Genomic DNA, 13,834 nt, shown 5'->3' with positions numbered 1-13,834 from the left:
GTGGCAAACTTCACGCCACCCATGCAGATGGACAGTAGAGGTATGACTGCTGAATTCTACACAAATGCACTTTATAAGCACTTACATGAGTGCATGGATCATGCTATCCCTAACAGAACCAAGGTCCTATCCTCCAAAAAAATAAAGCCAATCTGGTGGTCCCCTGCCATAACCAAACTCTACAACAGAAGAAAGAAACTGTTGCAAAAAAGAATAAAATCCCATGATTGGAGGAACTCCCTGGTCAGCCTCAGTAAGAAGCTGAGATCCCTCATAAAATTCTCCAAAGCTAGTTACAAAAACAAAATTGCCACTGATTCCAAAGACAACCACAAAGCATTCTATAGCTATGTCAAGAATCTCAATGGCAACAGTCAGATTTTCTCTGAGTTATAGCACAATGGCACTAAATATACAGAACCAACTGATATTGCCAACATCCTGGCAGATAGGTTCAGTGCTAACTTTACCCCCTTCTCTCCCCCTAAAGGGCCCATCTCTATACCTGAAGAATGCAAAGTTCTTGTAATCAAGGCTGCACAGGTAAAAACCACACTCTCCAAAGGCCAAAACACAGCATCCATGGGACCTGACAACATCCAAGGATGCATTCTACATGAACTACAGAACGAACTGGCACCCCACCTAAGTACCATGTTCAATCATAGCCTCACCGCAGGCTTTGTGCCCAGTGAATGGTGCACAATGACAGCTATCCCACTCCACAAAGGGGGAGCCACCACAGACCCTAAGTACTACCGCCCCATTAGCCTGATGAGCCTGGTCTGCAAGGCCATGGAATGTATCATCATGGAACTTATAAACAAAGACATTGGTAATCTCCAGACTTTGGACCCCACCCAGTTCGGGTTTGTAGAAGGCAGATCATGTCTCCTAAACCTGATAGACTTCTTTGAAGCAGTTACCAAAGCCGTAGACGAGGGTAAGGTGGTTCACACAGTCTATCTAGATCTCTCCAAGGCTTTCAACACCATCCTCCACTCTGGAATTATAGATAAACTCACTAAACTAGGTATAAATCTCTGTGTCACAAGATGGGTTGCCAACTGGCTCACTGGCAGAACCCACACTGTGAAATTAGCCGACTCCAAGTCAGACTTCAGACCAGTGACAAGTGGAGTACCGCAGGGTTCAGTCTTGGGTCCTCTCCTGTTTGGTATCTACTTCTCTGAAGTACAGGCTAACATAGAAGGTCTTTGGCTAACGAAGTTCGCAGATGACTGCAAACTAGGAGCCATAATCGGAACTCCTAACAATATGGACATTCTACAAAAGGGCCTCACCAAGACAGATGCCTGGTGTCAAAGCCATGGCCTCAAGCTCAATGCCAAAAAGTCCATTGTCATCCCCTTTGGTAAAAACTCTGTACCCATGAACTACCACATAGGTGGTAGTCTACTTAACACCGAAAGTGTGATTAGAGACCTTGGGACACAGGTGGACAGTAGTCTCTCCTTTGATAATCACATTGCCACAGTAGTCAGGAAATCCTTCTGTGTGGCACACCTCATCACAAAAGGTTTCTTATCCAGGAAAAAAGAGGTCATTATTCCCCTCTACTCTTCACTCACACCTATTATAGAGTACAGTGCCTCTTTTGGTATGTACCTCACGAGACATGTACAACTGGAAAGGCCGCACAAATACCTCACAAAGAGGATTACTGGTCTCAAACATATGCCCTACGCAGACCGTCTAAAAAAAAACTCCAGCTTTACTCCGTCACATATCGCCTACTCAGAGGCGATCTCTGCCTAACATACAAAGCTATGTCAAACCCAGAGCTAATGGACATGCTCCACTTAAAGAAATCCCAATCCCTCCAAGCTACATGCTCTAATGACCTAAACCTTGTCACCACAATAAACAGAACATGCTGGAGGGATAGATTCCTGTCCCAGAGACTTCCCATACTCTGGAACAAACTACCTATCTGTATCAAACAAAGCACCTCATCATTAGCACTCTTCAAGAAAAATCTTGATGATTGGATGGGAAATAGGAAATTCACCCCGGGGATCACTTCTGTGGCTCTGCTCGACAGTGGCACAGGAAAATAATTTTCTTGGGTGGTGAAAGCCAGGGTACCTTTTTGGCTAGGCTTATATAGGCCCTAGGGCCAATAGCCTAGTACCTACCTATGAAATGAGAACATTAAAATTTTACAAAAGGCCTGAGAATGATGTTTACATAAACATTACAATGCATAACATGTAGTACAAAAGTTAGAATTTTTTTTTTTTAATCAACAGAAAGTGAAAGAGATGCAAATGAGATAGAACACTTGCAATAGGTGGATGTTAAAAATGTGAGAGGTGATAAGGTGGGATTTAAGTGGGATCATTGCAGTGAGAGGTGTTGGCATTTAGGAGAAACGTTTTAAGTTCGGATTTAAAGAGATTTCTGTTAGAAATGATTTGGATGTTAAGGGGGAGTTTGTTCCATACATGGGAAATACTATATTTGTAAAGAAGTTTACCAATGTTTTTTTTTGGTTTATAGGTATCCAGAAGAAGCTTGTCAGAGCTGCAGAGAGTTATGGGAGGGGTATAATGTGATATTAGTGAGAACAGAGCAGGATAGGAAAGGGGTTTTAAGAGCAGAGTATGAATTATTTGCAGCTGGAAGTGAAGCAGGTGCTGGGGGGAAGTCAAGCCACTGGAGTTGTTTTAGTGCATGGCAGTGATGAGATTTGTAGGTTACTAGCAAATCTTGCAACACTATAGTATGATTGACATAGTTTAGCCAAAAGGGTAGATTGTTGATGTGAAAATATGGGGGAGGCATAAAGTAGACAGAGAAAGAGGAGGAAGGCCTGAGCTAGTTTCTGCGGAGTCAGGGGCTAGGTATTATTTATGTCTCTGGAGTAGGCCGAGTTTTTGATTGGTCAAATTTTAATTGGTCATTGATAATAACACCAAGAAGTTTAGTATGTCGGTCAGGTTGTATGATGGTATTGTCGAGAAAAGAAATGGTGAAGGTTGTTTTGAGGTTAGAGAGGATTTTTGGAAAAAAAAGAGTAGTAGCTTTTTTTGGGGGGGGGGGGTTAGTTATTTGTTGGTAGCCTATTTTCTACAGATAGGAACCTATGTTGAGTAGTAGACAGGAGATTAGAGAAATTGTCAGAACAGGTAATAAGGGTAGAATCGTTCGCATATTGTGTCAGGGAGGATGCTGTACAGGAAGTATGCCATTGATTTGTAAAAATATTAGAGTAGAGGGCCAAGAATCAAGCCTTGCAGCGCCCCAGTTTGGATTGGCAAGTAAGGGGAGCAGGTAGCCTGCCATCTTACTGATTGTTGTCTATTAGTGAGATAACTAGTGAACCATTTAATAGTAGAGGGAGATAAGTTGAATTGTGATAGTTTATCGAGAAGTTTGGAGTGTGATACGGTATCGAATGCTTGAGAAAGGTCAAGAAGGAGGCAAGAAACCAGTAAATTTTTGTCCATGGTTTTGTTAATGGTTTGAGCAAAGGACAGTAGGACAGTAACTATACTAAGATGCTGTCTGAAGCCATGCTGCATAGGGGTTAGGAGGTTATTATCTAGAAGGTACTTAATAAGCTGTCTATGAATGGATTTTTCAAGGAGTTTAGATAGCGGAGAGAAGATAGCAACTGGTCTGTAGTTGGATGGTTCATTGCTGTTGCCTCCTTTGTGTAGTGGAGGGATAAAGAATGATTTCCTTGTATCTGGGACAGTGGATTCTTGAATAGATCTATTGATCAGGATAGAGATGGGATAGGCTGTTGAGTAAGCGGCTAGTTTAAGAAAGGGGAGGGGGTTGTCAGAAGAGGGGTAGCATGGTTTCAGCTTAAGTAGGAGAGATTTGATGTAAGATGTCAGGATGGGGTTGAGTGTGAAAGAGGGAGTATTGGTGAAATGTGGAGTGGGAGGTGTATGTTTATTGTTCTGACCATTGTGGGTGAGTTTGTGAATAGACGCAATGAGGTATGAATTTAGAAGAGTAGCAGTTTTTGGGGGGGGGGTGTCGGGGCAGGTGTTGGAGGTAGAAGGGTTGCCTGTGTGCAGATTCGTATTAATAGAGTGTCAGAATTTTTTGGGGTTAGACTTATGGGTGAGTTGGGCATTGGAGTAGAATTTTTTCTTATCTGTATTGATGTGTTTTTAGCCAGATTACATAGTCATTTATAGGTCTGGAGAAGAGAAGGTGATTTAGTTTTATTTCATTGCTTCCAGGTGTTCTCTTTTTTTTCATAAGAGTGTATCTTTTGAGAGGCAGGAGGTGTGTGTTGTTTTGATTCTTACTTTTCTCAGAGGTGCCAGGATGTCAAGGATGGGGAGAAAAGTGTGACTGAAATGAAGGACAGCATCATTCAGCGGGATGTGTTTCAGAATTGACTAGCCTATAGAGTTTAGCATGTGATTTAAGGTCTCACTGCAGAACTATAATATCTTTTATATAATGCTCGCATATAATATATTTCATTTAGTCATTCATTCTGTAATTACCCCCTCAGCTCAGTTTAGGATCACATTGAGCCTATCCTAGGTCTCCCTAGGCACCAGTCAGGAACTAATCCAGAATGGGATACCATACCATCACAGGATGTAGACAGACAGACACACACACACACACACACACACACACACACACACACACACACACACACACATATCACATCCACTTGTGAGCAATTTGGAGTAACACCACTACATCTACAGCACATTTTGGGATGTGGAAATAAACCAAATCACCTAGTGAATTGTCACCTGGACACATGAAAGTCATGAACACTGAGAGGCAGAAATGCTAACTGCAGTGCCGCTGTGCAAAGTAATGTTTTCTGTATATCAGTTTTGAGAATCCTCCCTTACACTCTGTTTTTCTATAGGGGATTTGCAACACATTTATTTATTTAACATTTGTTTACCAGGAAAGTCTGACTTGGAAAGAACCAATTTTCACTGGAGGCCCGGGGAGAAACACTCCAGACGCATGTCTTTGTAACGTGGGAGGAAATCGGAGCACCCAGAGAAAATCCACATGAACGCAGGGAGGGCATGCAGACTACACACAGAAGGAACCCCAGCCGAGAATCGATCCAGAGAACCTCTTGCTGTGAGGTGACAATGCTAACCGCTACACCACTGCGCCATCTGTCCACATATGCCAGAAACATGAGCTTATAAGTGGATTCTCCTAACTAAATAAAAAGGCATGACTCTGCATACACTGCTGTTTAATACCATTACTATTACAATGGCTTGAACTGATGGTATGCCGAATATTTCTCCTCTGTCTGTGTCAGAAAACCCTATTGTTGACTTATCAAGGTATGTGTGTGTCCATTACTAAAAAATAGACCAGCTGTTTCTGCAGTAAACTATATACATTGCAAAAACAATGACAGTAATGAACTGCGTACAATCTTATATGATGGCTAACCTTTGTACTTGTGTGTTACTTGACCTCTGTACTCATTCTTTATATGTATTATCATGTTATGTTGTTGTTGTGCCTATAGCCTAAGCCATGGCATGAAAACTGTCTGGGACCAGCCCATCTTTCTAGTTAACACATGTAAATAAAGTAAAAACTGCATAAATACATTAATATTGATGCTATATATGTTGCTCATTTCCATTAACAGCAATGACATTTTTTTACACTATCTTGATGCAGTTTGTTAGTTAAGGAATGTGTGTCACAACAGGGGTGTTTTTTCATGTGATTAGCACTCAGCTGTCATGAATCAGAAGTATGGCCAAATACTTAAACCCTCCCAGAATATCACCTGTCCTTCTATACCATTCCCGTTAGAGTGTATTGTAGTTAATAATTGGGTTAAAGCAAAGTATAAACAGTTTCAGTTGGATAATTTCGCAGGGATATATGCCCTAAATGGGTAATGTTTGTTATATATGTGACTAGACTGAACCATTAAAAATAAAGCCCACTTTGTGACCTTTTTGTAATTATGCAGTGTCATCAAATTAACTTTGTATCTGTACCCGTGCCTCTTGAATTTCCATTGCATTTATGTAACTGTTTTATTATGCACTGTGGAGTACATGTTGGCATTAGTTGAATACGTGATATTTGGTTTAATAGTTTTTCTTGTTAAAACATTACAAGTAAATAAATAAATACATTTATTTTTCTTTTTTATTACAAAGACAGACTCCCTTGAAGAGTTTTGGAATTCCACTACATTAGATGGACAAAATGAAGTCTACTGTAATAAGTGTTGTAAGAAGACTGCAACAACAATGGTAAACAAAAACTTTATTTTACTATAAACCAGAAATTTAGATGAGAACAGTATACATGGGAAAAAATCAAGTTTAAAAAACAGATAAAAAAAGGTATTAGATTGTTCTCAGGATGACTTTGGTGTAAGCAGTTGTTGGCATTTCAGTACAGTTTACTGTATGGCTCTAGTATAATTTCAGAGTTGAAAACGTAGTTAATTTATGTGTTTATTTTATGTTTATTTATGCATTGCTGACCAGGTTTTTGTAGCCCCACTAGGCCAACGACCTATTTTTCAGAAAGACCTGCAGGTAATATTCCTTTTGACAAAAGGAAATTTGGTCAGACACCAGAGAACCTACTCTTTCATCTTGCTTTTGTTTCATCACAACCACTAGGTGGGGATAGAGGACTGCTGCTGAATTGATTATGAGAAATCCAAGGGAGAGGATGCCATGATAGGTTCCGTAGTGTGTGTGTTCTGAAATTATTAGAACTGAGGAAATTATTGTAACAGAGTTAGAAGGAGGTAGTTTACCAGCACACTATTAACTGAATTTGATGGAGCAGAAAGCAAGCTGAAGTGAACTAGCAGTTTGTGTTATAGAAGCAGAAGAAATTATAGTTTCAAAAGGCAAAACAGTGGATGTTGGAGATAAAGGAGCAGAAATCACTGGTGTATGTTTGGCTAGTAGAGTAACTAGTTGTAAAAGCACACATCAGCAAAGGATATGAAAAAAAAAATCTTATGTTGATGCTGAAAGTTGGGAAGACAAGCAGCTGTGACAACAGAAATATGTATGTAGCAACAGACTAGACTGTAAGTGAGCAACTCATAACTAAGAAGCCTCTAGTACAAACGTAAACAGAGACTGACTTTTGTTTAAATCAATATGATCTGGATAATAATTTTGCCTTTAGGATTTAGTCTAAAAGACATAAGAACATAAATACATTTGGATGCTGAAGACTTCTGTGAACTGATTTTTGGAACTTTTGGGTAATTAAAAAAAGTCATGTCTGAAGTTGGAAGAAGACATGAGACTGCCATGAAAGGACTATATTATTTTTTTTAGTTATGGACTGCATCTTAAAAAGAAAATGCATACATAATTCAGAACAGCTGATACTGGTATTGTTGAACGTAAGTCTTTTTGTATGTTTGTGATTAAGTACTTGATATTAAAAAAGTATTTGATAAAAGAAATGTATGGACTCAGGGTAGAAAGTGTTAGTAACATTAAGTGTGATAGAAGGAAGGATGGAGCATCTTCAAAATGTAATAAATCTGAATGAAAAGAGAAGACTGTGAGATACAAGGGCCAGCCAAAGACCTTTTTTGTGGAGATAAACAAAAGAAGATATAGACAATGTGGAAAACGCAGGCATACAACTAAAAATTGTGACCACTACTGCTACCATTATATGATAGCCACAAATATATGCCGGTAATCAAGGATCCTCAATCCTCACCACTGACACTGGAGAAGGACGTGCACTTGGAATACAAATGGATACATTCAGTATTTCCAGATGCAGACCTCTCTGCATCAAGTACAGTTTCCCTTAAGAGCATACAGAGAACGCACTCAGTCTGGGGTCTGGATGTCTCTGTCTATGTCTCCCTCCAGGTCCCTAATAAGACTCCCCACTGGTACAGCTGTAGGGTTAGGTCCTCAGATGAGTGTCTAAGCCAAGTCCTCCAGCACCCTGTCTGTAAACCCAGTGCTTCATGTCCCTGCCCCAAGTAGCTGACACACACACACACACACACACACACACACACACACACACACACACACACACACACACACACATGGGAAAGACTGGCACAGGTTTGCTAGCTATGCCGCCCCCCCCCCCCCAGGCTGTAAGGCAGTTATCACCGCCACTCTCCCCAATTAGCTACTTCAAGGCCCTTAACAAAGGGTGTCCAATTATACTGTGTAATACTAATACAATTGGTAGTAGTTCACCAAGATGGCTAGACCTTCTGGAGTGGCCCATACAGTGTCACTAAATAAATATAAGTACTGTCAAAGGTTAAGTACTTTCTACAAGGGCAAACTACAATACAAGTTTAAATATATTTCATAATAAATATAAAAGAGCATGAAAATACTAAATATATATGTACAATAAACCACAGAGTTCAAATCACAGACAATATTGAAATTAATATTGATGGACAGATTTATACTAATAAAGAAAAACACTCTCTGAACTAAGCTTCACTATATTCCTTACTAAATCTAGAATAATTTACTGTTCCCTTGTTAAGGTCTTTACTACTGCAAGGCAATATGCTGTGTGAGGTGGTCTTTCCAGTCAGGCTTCCCAAACAGAATACTCAATACTCTTGAGGTTTCTTTTTTTTAATATCTAAAATATAATTTCCAAGAGAGCTGGCAGAATGACCTCATCTGGTGACCTGACTCTAGGTTCTCACAGTATTCCCCTTTGAAGCTGAGACAAGAATTTAGCACAGACAGCCACGATACACATCCAAATGTTTGTAACAGTGCCTGGGGCCTCCTCTCTTTTCACCGAGCTAATGAACAAAGGCTGTTTCACAGACCCAATATCTCCGGCCCTATTCAACACTGTGGGGTACCATTTTAATGGTTTAACAGCTTATTTACATTTCCCTTATTTTTCTTAAAGTTAACCTTTGCTGTCCCATTGTCCTCCATTAAAACATATACATTTAACTCAGTTGCATTAGTACATGTACATTTGTTTTCATTCCAGCAGGGTGCACTGTTCATACATTTTTAACACAAGCAAACCTCACCAATGCATTTTCAGCACACGCATCTGTACAAATCAGTTTGATATACAAATGGCATACAGTTCTAATACATTTGTAACACAAGCATCTTGTATAAATTAGTTTGATATTCAAAGGATATATCATTCTTTACAAAACTCCAGCTGGCCATGGTAGCACTTACTCATATCATCACATTGTATCATTACAACATGACAAAGGAATAGCTGAAGAAAATATTGAAAATAGTTGCAAAGGAGATGAGATACTTTTGTGGAAGAAACTATAGAAGAACATGTAATAAATTCAGAAGAAATGTAGTCAGATGTTAAGAAAAAGATGTGACAATTCAGGAGGAGAATAAGTGTGAACTACTGTGAAGTACGGAAAGAGAGGAGGGGGATTTTGACAGGAGAATAGCAGAAATAAAACAATGAAAAGTCAATAGGAGGAAGGGTACAGAAAAGGAAAACAAAAGCACAAGTTGGAAAAAAGCAAAAAGAAAAAAAAGGAAAAGGATGATGTAAACATTCTACATTCTAATGTGAACAGTATTAAGGTGAACACAGACGTTATATGTTTATTAGATGCAAGATGGTTTAAAAAATGGATAGAACTGAGGCCTTGTCTGGAAACAAGATTATATGGTCTGTAAGAAATGAAGAATATTTAGGTATAGGGAATTTGATAAGAAATTATGAAATTAAAATATCAGATGTTACAATACTAAAACCAGGTAGGATGTTGATGTATGATGTAAGAAAAGGAGAATGATGTGCAAGATTATTTGTGTATGCATAAATTACAAATATGACAGGAAGAATATTTTTGAGGTCCTAAATTTTGGTTAATATGCTTAGTATGATCGGAGACTACTGACTCTTAATTTAAGGAGGGAGAATAGGAGAGTAACACAAAATGTGAATGTACTGAAAGAAGTTATAAAATGTAGAGGACTAAGACAATGGACTTATCAAAACTGGGATATTTAAAATGGAGATAGATTGTATAATATGTTCTAATGGAATGGAAGAAACAGAAGGAAGTGTGAGATGTGTTGATTTTTTGATAGAAGCTACGGTGGTGCAGCGGTAGCATTGTCACCTCGCAGTAAGAGGTTCTCCCATTCGATTATCGGCTGGAGCGCCTTCTGTGTGGAGTCTGCATGTCCTCCCTGCAGTTGGGTGGCGTTCAAAAGACGTGCCTAAATGGGCGTGCCTTCGTTGAAGTTTGGGCGTCGTGCTGGCACCTTGGCATCTGTAAAAATCTACTGCCAATCATTAGCGGACTGGAGTTCCACTGTGGCGACCCCTAACCGGGAAAGGCCGAAAGAAGAAGAGGTGTGTGGACAAGAACAGTTGAAAATAAAAAGATAATAAAAGAAGGAAAAGGAATAAAAAGTTAACTGGTGAAATTAGTAATACAAAAAAAAAAAGAAGCTGAAGAGTGAGAAGTTATGGGAAGAGCATATGAGGGAATTTTATGAACATTGGTCTGCATGGTGGGCAGTGTTTAAATAAAAGTATAAGAAATATTTTTTAAATGGTGGAAAACAGAATAATGCAAATTAAAAGTATTAGAGAGAAATAATGGAAGTATTTTACATAAAAATGACTAAAAAAGGAAACAAGACAGAGAGAGAAACTTGTATGACAAAAGCAAAGAGAAAATTAAAAATATGTTTTCTTAAATGGAGAGAAACAGAAGATATTACTTTTATGAAAATCATAGAGAATAAAAAAGGAAGAATGGATGCTTTATTTGATGAAGAGGCTGGTAGAAGATGTAAACAAAAATAAATAATGGAATTAGTGGAAAGATTTGTAGGTAGGAATGTGTGAAAAGGAAGACATTGAAAAACAGGAGTGATCTATTAAAAATATCTGAAGGTGCTAAACCAGAACTGGAAAAGGAGATTATGATGGCAGAAATGTAAGAAGTAGTAAAATAAGGGAGAAAGTAGTCAGCAACGGGATTAGACAGACCAAGTTATGAGTTTTACAAGCAAACGGAGAAGGAAGAAAATGTGTTTTTGTAAAGTATTAAATGAATGGTTAGATAGAGGGATAGTGCAAGAAGAAATATGTAGTAGGGGGATAAAATATATATGGAAAATATTGAAGGAAGGATGTAAGAAATTGGATACCTATAACTTTAGGAAATGCTAATTATAAAATATCAATGAGAATAATACAAAAAAGGATGCAGAAAATATTGACTGAGGTAATAGGAAATAGTGTGTTTGGTATAAAAGGGCAAGAAATAAAGGAAATGTTAATAATAGTAAAGGACATAATAAGTGTGATCTTGACCAATCTTACCTCATTTTATTTTATGCGTGTAGAGATGTCACTTGTAAGATACGTCATGAGATGGTGTGGGGAATTTTGTAAGTATATGGATTTAAGTGAAATAAATTGTGGAAGTTGTAAAAACGTGTTATAAAAATTCATGGATGAAAGTAATGGTAAATAGATATATCGGGAAAGAGATTAGGGTAAGACGAGAAGTTAAGCTTTGGTGTCTGTTAAGTATGTGTGTTTATGTTCTAGCAATGAATGCAATTATTCAAACATTTATGTCAGAAATGGATGAAGTATGTTGGAAGAAATCTAAGGAAATTAAGATATCAGTATGTCTATCTTTTGCAGATGATTTGGTTATTGTAAAAAATAGAGAATGGATGAATGAAAGTGTTATTAAAATGGGTTTAAGATTAAATAAAGCAAAAAGTAAGGGGTTTGGTGAAATGAGATGAATGAAATTTATTATAATTGGAAGGAAATATAAAATATTAGTGGTTAAGTTTGGGGAATATGAAAACATACTGAACTGGTGGAAAGTTAAACTGGAAGAAATAAAAAAAACTACTTGCATGGTGGGAAAGTTTTAATTTATCGTACTATTAAAAGGTGTATATGTTAAATACATACATGTTGGAGAAACTTGCTAATGTTTGGGGAGTGTGTATGTTTCCAGGAAAAAAACAGAAAAGGAATTTTTAGAGATATTTTCAGTTTTATATGAGGGTCAAGACCGAATCCTATTAAAAGATGAATAATATCACATTAACAAAGAAAATGGGGGTTAGGTCTGAACATTTATATTTTTTTACCATCAGTGCATCTGTTTTGGGTTATTAGTAGTGTCAAAAATTGGGAAAATAAAATGTTGGGATGATATGAGAAGCATGAAGTGACTTGCAACAAGTACGAAGGGAAAGAAGTGATGGAAACGAGACTACAGAAAGAAAACAATATGTAAATAAGGTATAAGAATGCAATGAGAAAAGGAATGACTGGTATGAAAAAAATTGTGCAAGATTGTTTTCTTGTATATCCAGGGAGTGATTTAGCAGGTCATATAAGAAATGTAATAAAGAAGAGAAGGAAAAGGTTTGAAGTTTTTTATGAAGCTGAGAATGTATTGTGGAGAATTTTGTTAAACAAGTTGTTAAGGGAAATATAAAGTAATAGAAAGAGTGTGCTATGATTGCAATGTAGAGGAAACTGCAAAACACATTTTTTAGAATGTAAAATGAGTAAATCTTTTTGGGAACAGTTTAAAATTGTATATAGTTTGGAAGGTTTTAAGGAAATGATTATGTAAATGACATTGTATGGTAAATATGAACAAGGAAGGATGAAAGGAATTGATAAATGGGATAAAATGTTTGTTACAGTCTGGATAAATTATAAAAGAAGGTGTAAAGGAGTATTGTATTACAGAAACACAAAGGATGAAGATGTATTTGCAGAAATAAGAAAATGGTCGTGGAAAAAACATTGGGGACATAGATGAAAATTAAGGAAATGAGAATTGAAGAGTTATGTACAAAATCTGTGTTGTATGACTGATGAGGAAATTGTAAAATGATGGATATGGGGTTGCAAAAATATATAAATAAAAATGCGAATAATGTGTAAGTACTGTATCTATATAAATAAAGCAACCCCTACTCTTAGGAGGAGATGAAATGAAGCACTGTCTGGAGCTGCTAGGTGGCACTGAACCACTGCTGCTCTTGTTGCAGGAATTCCAAGCTGGAGTAGAGTATAGCAGAGCTGGAAGGAAGGAGAGAACTGGAGACAAGTGCTGATGGAGTTGATGAATCAGGCAGAGCCAATGGAAGGAGAAGAGGCAAGATGGAGTGACATAGTGGAGAGAGTATTCCACTAAGAAAGGTGAAAGAAATGTTAGTTATAGTGAAAAAGTAGTAGAGATGATACTGAAAGAAAATAAAGTAGAAAGACTTATAGCACATGATATAGCTTAAGCATTTGATAAAGTGAGTCATTAAGTAATGTAGCAGATTTTAGAGGCATATGGCATAGGAGAAAATATTAAAATAATAAAGAAATGTTATGAAAATTCATGGGTGCAAGTTAGGATGGATAAATGGGAAGAAAAATAAGTATTAAGAGGGGAATAAAACTGAGACACCCAGTAAGTATGTGCTTACGAAGTGAGGGAGGCAGGATGTGAGATGGAAAGAAATGTTATGTTACCAGTATGTATGACATATGTGAATGATTTAGATCTAATAACAAAACACAAGGAATGGGTAAGTGAGGCTGTAATAAGATAAAAAAAACTGTAAAAACAAAAAAGTGGTCTGCAGTTAAAATGAAACATAAGGAGTTTCATAAGATAAAAAAGAATATTTCAAAAGAAACTAAGTAAAGCTTTTAGGAGTTGTTTGAGTATAAAAATGTAATACATCAGTGAGAGAGAGAGATACTGAAACAAATACAAAAATGTTACATTGGTGGACATGTTTTTACTTAACATTTAAAAAAAAACATGCTTAATATTTGTATATTA

At 37.4% G+C, this 13,834-nt stretch overlaps 1 protein-coding gene across 4 annotated transcripts in view; it reads left to right on the top strand.

Annotated features, from left to right (window-relative positions):
- Positions 1–13,834, top strand: part of LOC122798823 (ubiquitin carboxyl-terminal hydrolase 2-like) — a 1,648,319-nt gene that overhangs the window by 738,776 nt on the left and 895,709 nt on the right. For all 4 annotated transcript variants that reach the window (XM_044067950.1, XM_044067948.1, XM_044067949.1 and 1 more), the window contains one exon: positions 6,165–6,260. In XM_044067950.1, the coding sequence (XP_043923885.1) occupies positions 6,165–6,260 (96 nt within the window). The remainder of the gene's footprint in view (positions 1–6,164; positions 6,261–13,834) is intronic.

This window comes from Protopterus annectens, chromosome 3.part1, assembly GCF_019279795.1.
Source record: "Protopterus annectens isolate FY-2018-M chromosome 3.part1, PAN1.0, whole genome shotgun sequence".
NCBI lineage: Eukaryota > Metazoa > Chordata > Ceratodontiformes > Protopteridae > Protopterus > Protopterus annectens.
The sequence above is the reverse complement of the archived record's forward strand: the minus strand, read 5'-3'. Positions and strand labels throughout refer to the sequence as shown.